At 28.8% G+C, this 14,313-nt stretch overlaps 1 protein-coding gene across 1 annotated transcript in view; it reads left to right on the top strand.

Moving 5' to 3' along the window:
* The first annotated feature begins 6,891 nt into the window (after positions 1–6,891).
* Positions 6,892–14,313, top strand: part of Ufl1 (UFM1 specific ligase 1) — a 56,692-nt gene continuing 49,270 nt past the window's right edge. Inside the window, exons 1-2 of the mRNA XM_075370616.1 lie at positions 6,892–7,063; positions 7,231–7,376. Of these exons, the coding sequence (XP_075226731.1) occupies positions 6,984–7,063; positions 7,231–7,376 (226 nt within the window). The 5' untranslated portion in view covers positions 6,892–6,983. The remainder of the gene's footprint in view (positions 7,064–7,230; positions 7,377–14,313) is intronic.

The following is a 14,313-nucleotide window of genomic DNA, read 5'->3' as shown; positions in this document are numbered from 1 at the left end:
ACTCACTTATTAAAATTCTGGAAGGTCCTAGCAAATTCTGATATGCTGCTATGTTGGAAAAGGGGATAAATTGGGATTTTTTTCAATAATCTCAAAAACGACTGATTTTACCAAAACATATTATCTGACTTCCATTAAATATAATAGTAAAAAACCCTGAAGCTAGTTTTTATGATAAAAAATTAACTTCATTAATGACGTTTTAAAGTTTTTTTTTTACCCTTTCCCTCATCATTTTTCTGTAATTGATTTTATAATTAAGTTTCTGTGAAAAATATACTTGAAACAGAAGTTTTAGAGGGTTTTCATTTTCTTTCTTTACTATTCACTTAAAATTGACTGAGATATGGATAAAATATACAGAAATTGATTACTTCTTAAAATTATTTTTATGGAAATTACTTGGTTGTGACTATTCAAATGTACTCTACATAATATTATTTCTTGATAATAACTTGATGAATTTATTTTTTTGTTATTTTTTTTAAATTTAATTTCCAAATTCTTTTTTGGAGAAATAAGTTATTTTTCAATGTATGTTAAAATTTATATTTATAATTGTTCTCAATGTTCTGACAACACAGTTGTAGGACTTCCCTGTCACACAGTTATTTATAAATAAAATATAATTTATATATAAATGACATATTGAAAAAAATCCCTCATTATAATTACAAGCTAATAAATAATATTGGCTTGAAGTTAAAACTACAAATTTTAAATCTAGTATTGCTGAAAAAATGCTCCTATTTTAGCAATTTTAATTATTAAAATCATTTTCAGCACCCTTGAAAATGTATAAATTGATATATCACATGACCATGTTTGTTACTTTTGTGTGAACCCAAAGTGGGAATCAAAGTTCAATTTTATAAATTTTTTTTTTAAATTAGTCGATCAATAAAAAAGGGAAAGAAGAAAAATCTTAAAAAATGCATGACTTTTGGTTGGTCGGGTCTGACTGACTTGGTGGGGTTTGGGCAACCCCAATTTAGTAAAGATTAATTTATATGCGTAATTAGACAATAATAAAAGAAATCACGATGAAGAATAACCATCATAGCAATCACAACAAAGCTTCAAAGTTTAGAGCATTTTTTGGGGTGGGGGTACAATTTTTCAAAAGGTTTTTTTTGCAATTATTGTTATTTTTTAATTCTTAGCAAATGTGCCTAAGAAAAATATGACCTTAATTAGGCAAAATCTCGAGATACTGAGGGTGATCTTGCTCTGCAGCTTCACCCTCCTCACCTTTTAAGTTGAAAATTTAATGGCATTAATTCCCATACATAGAAGTAATCTGACCAAGTTTAGTCTAAATCGGTCCAATAGTTCTGTTGATATGAAGTGATTTAAAGGCCAACACTGAATTAAAGACACACACACTCACACACACACACACACACACACACACACACACACACACACACACACACACACACACACACACACACACACACACACACACACACACACACACACACACACATACATACATACACACACACACACACACACACACACACACACACACACATACATACATACATACACACACACACACACACACACACGCACACACATACATACATACATACACACACACATACACACACACACATTATGTTTATACAGGGATAAAATAAAAAATAAATTCAAAGGAATTTATTACTTCAGTAATTTTTGTCTGAAATCAAATATTTTTGAGATATTTCCAATAAATTTATATAATTACATATTTTTAAAAGAAGGCAAAAATTGGAATTTTTCAAATATTTATAGATCAAAATTCAAATGCCTTAACTTAATAATTCCTTCTGGGTCTTAATGCTTAATATATCCAAGCTTCTTATGAAAAGTGTATGATTTTTTTTTTCTATATGATATAAATTAATTTTTTTTTTTAAATTAATTAATATAAAATGCATTTAAAGTAATTTAATACATAGTAAAGGATATACTGGTCTTACTGTGATTGCCTAAATTACACCAGTCAAATGTAGGTTTGTAAAGAAATTATCACATACTATTATATTTTAGTAATTTTTGCTATATGCTTATATACATTAAATAATTTAACATGTTAAAAAAAATTATTTTTTCAGTTTTTTTTACTGTTCATTCTCAATTTCCTTTCTTTTTTACACATTTTCAGAATTTACCAAGGTATGGGCAAAAGATGCAGAAATAAATCATTTCTTAAAAATATTTTTCAAGAATAACTTTATTATTATGAATAAGCAAACAAAAATATGTAATAGTAATTCTTAATTTAAGCAAGATATAAGTTATTTGTTTTTTCCATAATACAATAAAAAAGTAATTTTTGGAGAAAAATTAACCAATTTTCTGAAAAAAATGCAAAATCTGTTGATTCATCACGAAAAAACTTTTCAACTTCTTAAGTTTTATTTCTTAGATGGAGGTATTAATAAGAGAAATCTTATCCTTAGCAAAATCATTGTTTGGTTAGAGAAATCAATAAGTAATATTTTTTAGAAATTAGGAACTTTCTGGTTGCAAACTTTATGTGTATTAATATTATTATAATTTATTTTTATGGACAGAATTGTTAATGCTGTTTATTACTATTATTGTTATTGCTATTTATTGTTATGCTATTTATTTATTAGAGAATGCTCTTGTCAGATTGTTGTTACAAGAGGAATGTAAAGAATTTAATAGAGGAATAGTTTTAAAAATATAAGAAGGATTGCTCCTGTTGTTTATAAAAAATTCTTCATCCAAATTTCCAGTGACAAGGGTCTACCCAGAACTGCTTTGCCTTAATCTGAATTTAATTGCATCCCATATTTGGATCTTTAAAGGAACATTGAGACATCATGTTAATATGTATCCTTATGCGATTGTTCACTTTCAGGTTGCTTAAAAGATTGAAGTGTTGAACCTCTGAGATACCCCTATTGATATTATCTGTATTGTTATAAAAATATCAAGGATGTTCTCTTGTATAGTACAATTCCCCAATCTTTGCCATATCACTGAGGACCTATACCAGTAACCAGTAGCAATGCCATTCTTACTATCATGATGAAAACATTGCCTTCAGAAGTACTCCTGGGTCGACTTCCAGTCTTACCATCAAAATCACCTAGGATCCCAAATGATTTGTAAATTTTTTTTAAATTTTGGGAGTTCCATTTCTGGAAATAAATAATATTTGGTACCCAAAGGGACACTTGGTATTTCAACTTGTTAAATACAAATCTGTACCCAGTACTTTTCCATTCTAATGATAAAATAAAAATATTAAATATTATCCAAATTAAAATAAAAGTGTTAATATTAAATAATTTCTTATTATGGACTATTTTCTGGTTAAACTTAGGAGGAGAGAGGTTGATGATTATTATATCTACTTAGAGAAATTATAATTTATTTTTATAACTTTTAAAATAAATTAATGGTTCTTATTTATAATTACTTATACATAACAACATCATGCCTGACTTACCATAAACCATACAAATGAATAAGTGTTTACCATAAATCTACCAGCAACAATATAATTATTCATAAACTCTGGAAATGTATTGTGATAACCAGTTTTAATACAAAAAATTTACTTATACATATGATCTACTTTTATAGATGATATGTAGACAGCAGGAAGTTGTAATACCTATTGGTAATTTACAATAGTGACATTAATGATGGACTTTTACAAACTGAATTTATATAATTAACAATTAGAATTCAAATTTGAAACTGAAGAAATGAAACTATGATCTTTTTGGGTAGGAAAATTACTTCTAACAGAAGTAATACTATTACTGATGCTGCTTTATATTACAAAACTTTAGTAAAAATTGTAACTATTCTTAAAAACTTATTATCTTATGATAAAAGAGTATAATTTGCAACAAATTATTAAAGAATTAAGAAAAAAATCAAGTTTAAACCAAATCAAACTGGCTGTAGTAAAGATTGTATTGGAAATATACACACACACACACACACACACACACACACACACACACACACACACACATATATATATATATATATTTTCAAAATAAAATATTATATAAATATTTTCCACAATATATATATATATATATATAATATAAATTATCAGAACAATTTAAATATAAAGTAATGGTGTACAAAATAAAAAAAATCATAACACATTTCAGTTACAGAAATTTATAAATTTATTCAATAAAGAAAAGTAGAATATAGCTTACAGACCAAATTAAACCATAGTAAAATATCTCATTTGTAATAAACATGAATACAAATGAACAGATTAAAATAAAAAAAACAAATACAAGATACAAAACTGTGCTGGTAGATTGAATGCTTTAAATGTTAGAATGACTAGTTAAGCATTTTTCTTTGAGGTTGCATGATAAATTAATTTTGTAGTAAGCCTATGTGATAAATACCACTCACTTAACTAGTATTTAAACTCAGAACCTTCTTGATGAAAAGCAGAAATGCTACCACTTTGCTACGATGGCTAGTGTAATGTTATAATTGGATTAAAAAAAAGTAATACTTGAATAATTAGGAAAATTGTTCTCATATGTTTATAAATTTAAATCTAAAATGGTGAGTTGTTAAATAATTTACCTTCCAAATAATTTACCATTTATTGCCTTTTCATATTAATTTATGAAAAGGCAGTTTAACAACAAATTTAAAATTGTAATGTGGTCTATAAATTCAAGATTTAATGCCTATAGATTGAAAGAAATCTGGTACTTGGTTTTTCTGTTCAGTTTGTGTAACTGACAGTTCATTTACACATTTGCCCATGCACGTACATATGTGTAAAAACAACTTTAAATGTGCTCACTGAAAATGATAGGATATGGTGAATGTAACAGTGCTCTTTTCTTAACTTGAATTAGCTGTTAAAAATGTTTTTAAATTTATTTGTGAAACTAAATCTCTTAATCTTGCCACAACCAATCTGATATATACTGCTGCACCTGTGGAAATTTGGCATTAAGAACACAAATAAATTTCTTATTACCACTAGCAAACACAGCATTTTATCTTTACTTCCAAAGTAAGCTTGGTCAAAGCATTGCTTCAGTACTTGATTGAAACACTGACTGCCTGGTTAAAAGTAGTAAAGCAATGCCTTTTTCTATCGTCATGGTATGCCATGAATCTCACAACCATTTAACTTTCTGCTACGTTTGCTAAAGTCATTCGTTTTTCTGAAAAATTCTAATACAAAAGAGTCTATTCAAATCTTTCTTCTCTGTGGAAAACTGTTCCACATGATGCCTATATCAGAATCATCAAAAGAATATAATACAAAAAAACAACTAGAACTCTGAGAAATTTTGTTCAAAGTTGGATAAGTGCATTATAAGAAAATATGAAAAGTATCTGTATATTCTACCACAGAACTATATTTAATAAGCCAGTAAGTTAAATAACTTTATTTGAGACTTAGCAATACTGCTTTTATCAATACTTCAATGATGAATCTGCTGGAGTTGGAAATTAAATCTCACATACAAGAAGCAATAAACTGAAAATGCTAACTCTTTTTCAGTGTTTAATGATCTAGTTTATTGGTGTGACATTCTTTGTCTGATTGAAGAAATTCAGTGTCTATATTCCTGAAGAGTGAGGTTTCTCATGAAATCATTTAAAGTTAGTCTAAATAGTACTGTACAAAGAAAATAATCAGCCTTTGGTGACTCTAGCTTATGCAGTTTTCAAAAAAGAAACGTGCAAAAGAATTGAAAGCTGGATAAAATATAAGATAAAGAATGCCTGTAAAATTTATGCACAGACATAAAAGTAGAGGTACTGACCTGAAAAAAATTATTACTAAATGCAAGATTATACAATAATACTTTAACCATAAGTTGTTATTTTCTGTGTAGATTGGATAGTTATATGAAGGAGTAACATTGTTATCTAAAGGAATACCACTCCATGGAGAAACAATTTCAGGAGAGATGATGTGGTGCACCCAGTTTTAATCAATTGCACAAAAGTCTTCATACCTTCTTCACATATAAAATTATTATTAATAAAGTTGTTTATGAAAACAATGAAAATGAATGAAATCCATTTTTATCAAAATAGGAATTCTCCTACATAAGGGAGAAGGTATACAAGAATTGATATTTTTTGTTCCTAAGGTAAACTAACTTTTTGGGTGTGAATTTTGATCAAAGCTTTATTTGACATGGAAAATATTAGTTTAAATACTTTTGCAGTCAATTCTTGGAAATACAAAATCATGCAACTACAGAGAGATCACAGAGAATCAGAGGTAAGGTCATGTTATCAAAAGCAGATTGACTTCTTCAAGAATATTTTTCATAAGTTTAAAATAAACTATAGATGAAAATGCAAAATTCTGTTATAAAGAGAGAAAGACAATCCAACATCATAAAAAATTTATTTGATTATTTGTAATCTAATTTGTACTAATCAACGTTACGACAAAATAATGAGAATCATTTTCCTGCAGTACATATTATGGATTAGTATCAGTACACAGTCTTTTTACGAGAATATAAATAATTCCTGTAACGGTAGTTCATTTTAATGTAAATTAAGAGATTCGAATTAGTGGCTAAATATAGTAACGGTACAATATTCCCTATTACCAAAATTAAGATATTTACGGTATTTTCAGTATACTTCAAAAAATCGCAAAAGAAGATTATGAAAAAAATTCTATAATTTTGCTATAATTATTTATTATCATAAACAATATTTAATTTTTTTTTTAAGGCAGTGAGGTAGTATATTTTATTAGGTTAAAATTTTATATTTACTAATAACTCATTTAGAAATCAAATATATACATTCTTTGTTAATAAATACTAATGTGCTAATGACACATTCATTGATAATAAATTTCACCTTTTTTTCGGCAACACAGTACGCGTGACTGCAGCTGCCAAGTCACAACTCTGTAAACTATAAAAATCATATGGTTATGTTGACAGTATAGAAATTTGAGGTTAAATTTCTTAACCATGTCGTCTGGTGATTGGGATGAAGTTAAAAGATTGGCTGCTGATTTTCAAAGAGCTCAGCTTAGTTCTACAGCTCAGAGGTATTATTAATTTAAAATATTAATGACTAAAAACCAATATCACAGACTTTTGATTATGATTCATTTTTTTCTAATCTAGTATGTGGCTTTTATTAACACTTATTGGTTGTTTTTTTTTAATTTATTTGTAAAATGTTTTGTCAAATTTAATTTTTTATTTTTTGTAGGTTAACTGAGAGAAACTGTGTTGAAATTATTACTAAGTTGATCGAATTAAAACTACTGGATGTAATCTTTACAACAGATGGAAAAGAATACATTACTCCTCAACAGCTTAGTAAAGAAATAAAAGATGAACTCTACATGCATGGCGGTATTATATTTTTATTATTTTAAATTTAATTCATTGTATTTTACTACATCTTATTTGCAAGATGTTATTAGGAAGATATAGAAATTGTTTATTAGCAATATAGTAGTGCAATTTAATATTCTTTCTTAGGTTACAGAATAGATTTATTTGGTATTTCATTTCTGATTAAAGTTTGTAATTCAATTATTTCATAATAATGTAAAAAAAAAAAAATTATCTTTTTTTAATAAAATTACAATATTAATGTTAAATTAGTGAGATTAATATTTACCTGACATATTAGTATTACCATTGAAATACACCAGAATGAACTTAAAATATTAAAATTACCATTTACTTTTAAATACTGAAAAGTTTTTGTTATACTATGTAACATCTTTGTAAATTAAAAGTAACTTTTTTTGTAATTGTAATAATTAATTCATAAAATCTGATTACATCTTTCAGTTTGATTTACATAGTTAATTTACTTAAAGCTGCCATATCTTATCTGATTGTTTTTATTGTAAACATTATCTGTAATGCTTAGGAATTTTCGGTTTCACAAAGTAATATTTATATATAGAGAGAAATATGGATGGCAACACATACAAACCCACACAATGAATTATTCTATTTATTTCATTTTAATTTATATTAAACATTATTTGGATATTACACTTTTTTGTATTCTTTATTTACAGAGTGGGGATTTATGTAAACTAATATAACTAATTTCCATTGGTTATGTAGCATTAATTCTAGCTTTTACAACATGATAAGTTATTTATGGCTGATTTTCTAATTATCTAGAAATATGTTTCCAGAAGGTCTTTTCAGAATTATCACTCAGTTCTGAAGTAAATTCTGGGAAAGTGTATTTAGAAATAGAGTTGTAAATAATTAATCAATTAAAAAATGTGTAAAGCTCATTTTCTTCATGGTTATTTACAAATTTAATTTTAGTATTATAATGCAATGTGCTATAGCAATGTACAATATATACTATATATAATGTACTCTTTAAAATGTACTATGTCTATATAAGTATGTTATAGCATCTATAACAGTTTTGTGTTCTGATATAAAATCTATAATTTAAAGTTAAACTTGTTAGGAAAAGATTTCACAGTGAAGGTCAGTATTATTTTGTATAACAAAATATATATGAGCGTTAATAGAACACAACATTCTTGGTCCCTGTCTGGGAGAATTAATCTACAGAAGAGAAATATTGGGATATATGCCTGAATTAATAACTGATATTGGCCTCTTTTCACTCAACTGGAGAGCAGGGATATTACTGATTCTCTCAATAAAAAGTAATTTAAAAGAAACACGCTTTTTGTACTCCCGTAGTTTTTAATTGTAGTTGTCTATTCTATTAAATTAGTTCTATTTGTTTAATTTAGTTTAGTTTTACTATAAAAAATATGCTGTACCAAGTTCATTCCAATAAATTTTAAATATATTGTAACGTTTAATAATGATAGGTAGGATTTTGGAAAGCTGATTTGGATTGATGTTAAGTGCACTGGTGGTGAATAGTTTACTATAGTCTTAGTAGTAATTAGTCTTAGTACTTAGAAGAACTGGCAAATATCACACACTGCTACTCATTCATACTAACATTATCTATAATTTTTTTTAATGCCTTAGATTTATGATACACAATTTATGATAATTGATGTATATCTGATATATTTAAAGGCTTATTTTTCTTACATGATTATTACATTTTTGTTTACTGTATGTTTCTCATAGTTTATTAAGCAAATTTCCAAAATAAAATTTTATCCATTTTTTACTGAGTAGTACGCAGTTGTACTTCTAGGATGTAAGAGATAAACTGAAGAAAAATTAATATAAAAAATATTTTTTTTATTTTTTGTAACACTAGAAGTATGAACATAAATTTTAATATATTAGAGTTGTATAAATCATTATAATTTGATTTCTATATATTGCTACTATGTAGAAAAAAATATATAAATTTTTTCAATAAATAATATAAGAAAATATACAAAAATCTTGTTTTAAAAAAGGTTTTGACAGCTGCTAATTAAAATATTTTATAAAAGCATCTGTTAGAAAATTATTGTAAAATAAATATAAAAGAAGGCATATTTGGCAAAAGAAAAATATAGTTATCCTTTGATTCTGTGATGCTGTTACAGAATGGCATCTGGATTAATTTTTTTTTATGACAAATAGCCTTATCCCCCTTTAAATTATCTATTATTTTAAACTGCAATAAACATAATCCTGATTTTTAAAATGATTTAGATTGTTGTAAATAGTTGGCCTCCGTGACTCGAGTGGTACCATCTCGGCCTTTCACCCGGAGGTCCTGGGTTTGAATCCCGGTCAGGCATGGCAATTTTCACACACACTACAAAGCATTCATCTCATCCTCTGCAGAAAAAAAATTGCTTAACTGCGGACCCACCCGGATGTTAAAAAAAAATTAAAAAAAGTTGTTATAAATAACTTTATTTATGATTTTAACATAATCAAAGTTATTAAAAATAAATACCTTGTGCAATAAATTGTAGCTTGTCTCACTTGACACAGATAATTAGTTATTATCATTATAACTTTCATGTAAGTTTATTATGATCTACTACTGTAAATTTTGGTCTCCTAATCTTTCTTTCACCAGTCAAGTGAATATTGAGGATTAAGCTCAATTTAGTTGACCAATTTCTGTGACTAATGAGAAGAATCAAAAGGAGGTGGGTGAATTGTTTTAAAATGACTGTCGTATCACATAATATTTTGAAATGCCTTTAGAAATGTGTTTCATATTTGACAATCCGCAGAGCAGATAATTCTGCATCATGATAATGCTTGGCCATTTACATCGCATGCAACCACCAAGGTATTGTTAAGTTGAAATTTGAACTTATTCCACACCCTTCATACTCACCAGATTTGGCGCCCTGGAATTTTTGTTTCTTTCTGCAATAAAAGAGCAATTATAAGGGTCTTAATTTTATCATGGATGGCGAACTGAAAGACCCGTAAAAACATGGATCAAGAAAAGACTGCCAGCATTGTTCATTGACAGAATGAGAAAACTGTTCACAGTGGGGAGGAATGTGTTGCTGTAGGTGGTGTAGTAAAATGTATTTTTATGCCCTGTTTGTTTCATTTGGTTATCTCTTTTCATTTGCGAGTTATGAATAACTGCACTACACTTCAGCTGCCCTTCATAATTTATTTCCTTGAAAATAAAAATCCAAAGTAATAAAAAAGCAAAAAAAATTCAAATAAAAGTATTATTTTTAATTTTTGCTATTGAATTTATCATTTATTTGAATTACAAACAAAATTTTTAAATAAATGGTAAAAATCAAAGTGAAAGAACTATACTATGAGCAGATGATATTCATTTTAATTACATCAGAGTAACTGAAAACAACAGAACACATTATTGTTGAACTAACTATATTACATACTAACAACAGAATAAGACAAATATTATTTAACAATCTGTAACAAGACTAGTATAACGGATCTGAGTAATAGTTTCCTTCCAATAAGAAGAAAGAATGAAAAAGTAATAATGAAAGGAATCCAGAAAGAAATTAAAAGGGATCCTTTTCTCAGGCTGACAGGTACGTTTAACGATCTGTTCTTTCTAGTACTGACAATAGGCACACCTCCAGCAGCTGTTGTTTGGCAAGAAGGGTTACTGGACCAGAATAGGAATTTATAGGAAAATGTAAGTCTGCGGACTATGAGATTATTGTGCTTAAACAGTTAAGGGATGAGGCGAGTACTGGTTCTATAGGCTAGCGGATATAAATATTATAGTGACCAGCGGGACAGTCATTATTAAGCAATTGCTGGGAGGCTGTGTTTGGCATAGTCACAATAACATTGTAAGTAGTTCTGTGAGGCCGTGTTCAACACTATTGTGTGACTGCGTTATCAGTAAGCATTTAGCAACCGAATGAAGATTATGTCACAAGCATTTCATTATGGACAGTGGGTAAATTTTGGAAGTTGTTCAGTGAGTTATTGGTAGGCAGTAGTAAAGGTTTTATTGGAAATAACAATAGTATTCGCAGAAAATGGAGTTGTATGAACTTTAGAATTGTCATTAATTTTATCTTGTTGTTAATGCAATATTAGTTGTTAGTATTAGCGGTCATTATAATGTTCTTAGTCAATTGGACTGTATTCTGGATTTTATGATTTAACTATTCTTAAATAAGTCTTGTCCTTATAAGAAATATTATTTTGTATGTCATTTATTCACTATTATTAATGTTGTTATTACTACTACTACTACTACTACTACTACTACTACTATTATTATTATTATTATTATTATTATTATTACTATTATTATTGTTTTTTTTTGTCTTCAGTCATTTGACTGGTTTGATGCAGCTCTCCAAGATTCCCGATCTAGTGCTAGTCGTTTCATTTCAGTATATCCTCTACATCCTACATCCCTAACAATTTGTTTTACATATTCCAAACGTGGCCTGCCTACACAATTTTTCCCTTCTACCTGTCCTTCCAATATTAAAGCGACTATTCCAGGATGCCTTAGTATGTGGCCTATAAGTCTGTCTCTTCTTTTAACTATATTTTTCCAAATGCTTCTTTCTTCATCTATTTGCCGCAATACCTCTTCATTTGTCACTTTATCCACCCATCTGATTTTTAACATTCTCCTATAGCACCACATTTCAAAAGCTTCTAATCTTTTCTTCTCAGATACTCCGATTGTCCAAGTTTCACTTCCATATAAAGCGACACTCCAAACATACACTTTCAAAAATCTTTTCCTGACATTTAAATTAATTTTTGATGTAAACAAATTATATTTCTTACTGAAGGCTCATTTAGCTTGTGCTATTCAGCATTTTATATCGCTCCTGCTTCGTCCATCTTTAGTAATTCTACCTCCCAAATAACAAAATTCTTCTACCTCCATAATCTTTTCTCCTCCTATTTTCACATTCAGTGGTCCATCTTTGTTATTTCTACTACATTTCATTACTTTTGTTTTGTTCTTGTTTATTTTCATGCGATAGTTCTTGCATAGGACTTCATCTATGTCGTTCATTGTTTCTTCTAAATCCTTTTTGCTCTCGGCTAGAATTACTATATCATCAGCAAATCGTAGCATCTTTATCTTTTCACCTTGTACTGTTACTCCGAATCTAAATTGTTCTTTAACATCATTAACTGCTAGTTCCATGTAAAGATTAAAAAGTAACGGAGATAGGGAATATCCTTGTCGGACTCCCTTTCTTGTTACGGCTTCTTTCTTATGTTCTTCAATTGTTACTGTTGCTGTTTGGTTCCTGTACATGTTAGCAATTGTTCTTCTATCTCTGTATTTGAACCCTAATTTTTTTAAAATGCTGAACATTTTATTCCAGTCTACGTTATCGAATGCCTTTTCTAGGTCTATAAACGCCAAGTATGTTGGTTTGTTTTTCTTTAATCTTCCTTCTACTATTAATCTGAGGCCTAAAATTGCTTCCCTTGTCCCTATACTTTTCCTGAAACCAAATTGGTCTTCTCCTAACACTTCCTCCACTCTCCTCTCAATTCTTCTGTATAGAATTCTAGTTAAGATTTTTGATGCATGACTAGTTAAACTAATTGTTCTGTATTCTTCACATTTATCTGCCCCTGCTTTCTTTGGTATCATTACTATAACACTTTTTCTGAAGTCTGACGGAAATTCCCCTTTTTCATAAATATTACACACCAGTTTGTATAATCTATCAATCGCTTCCTCACCTGCACTGCGCAGTAATTCTACAGGTATTCCGTCTATTCCAGGAGCCTTTCTGCCATTTAAATCTTTTAATGCTCTCTTAAATTCAGATCTCAGTATTGTTTCTCCCATTTCATCCTTCTCAACTTCCTCTTCTTCCTCTATAACACCATTTTCTAATTCATTTCCTCCGTATAACTCTTCAATAATTCCACCTATCTATCGACTTTACCTTTCGTATTATATATTGGTGTACCATCTTTGTTTAACACATTATTAGATTTTAATTTATGTACCCCAAAATTTTCCTTAACTTTCCTGTATGCTCCGTCTATTTTACCAATGTTCATTTCTCTTTCCACTTCTGAACACTTTTCTTTAATCCACTCTTCTTTCGCCAGTTTGCACTTCCTGTTTATAGCATTTCTTAATTGCCGATAGTTCCTTTTACTTTCTTCATCACTAGCATTCTTATATTTTCTACGTTCATCCAGCTGCAATATATTGTCTGAAACCCAAGGTTTTCTACCAGTTCTCTTTATTCCGCCTAAGTTTGCTTCTGCTGATTTAAGAATCTACTTTTTAACATTCTCCCATTCTTCTTTCTACCTTAACGTTTTTACTCAGACCTCTTGCGATGTCCTCCTCAAAAATCTTCTTTACCTCCTCTTCCTCTAGCTTCTCTAAATTCCACCGATAACCCCAATCTACATTTCATTATCACCATATTATGGTCGCTATCAATGTCTGCTCCAGGGTAAGTTTTGCAGTCAACGAGTTGATTTCTAAATCTTTGCTTAACCATGATATAATCTATCTGATACCTTGCAGTATCGCCTGGCTTTTTCCAACTGTATATTCTTCTATTATGATTTTTAAATTGGGTGTTGGGAATTACTAAATTATACTTCGTGCAAAACTCTATAAGTCGGTCCCCTCTTTCATTCCTTTTGCCCAGCCCGTATTCACCCACTATATTTCCTTCCTTTTCCTTTTCCAATGCTTGCATTCCAATCTCCAACTATTATTAAATTTTCATCTCCTTTTACGTGTTTAATTGCTTCATCAATCTCTTCGTATACACACTCTATCTCATCATCATCATGGGCGCTTGTAGGCATATAGACGTTAACAATCGTTGTCGGATTAGGTTTTGATTTTATCCTTATTACAATGATTCTATCGCTATGCGTCTTGAAATACTTCACT

Source organism: Lycorma delicatula, chromosome 7 (assembly GCF_047948215.1).
Source record: "Lycorma delicatula isolate Av1 chromosome 7, ASM4794821v1, whole genome shotgun sequence".
Lineage (NCBI taxonomy): Eukaryota > Metazoa > Arthropoda > Insecta > Hemiptera > Fulgoridae > Lycorma > Lycorma delicatula.
Note: the sequence above shows the minus strand (reverse complement) of the source record. Positions and strands in the feature narration are given on the sequence as shown.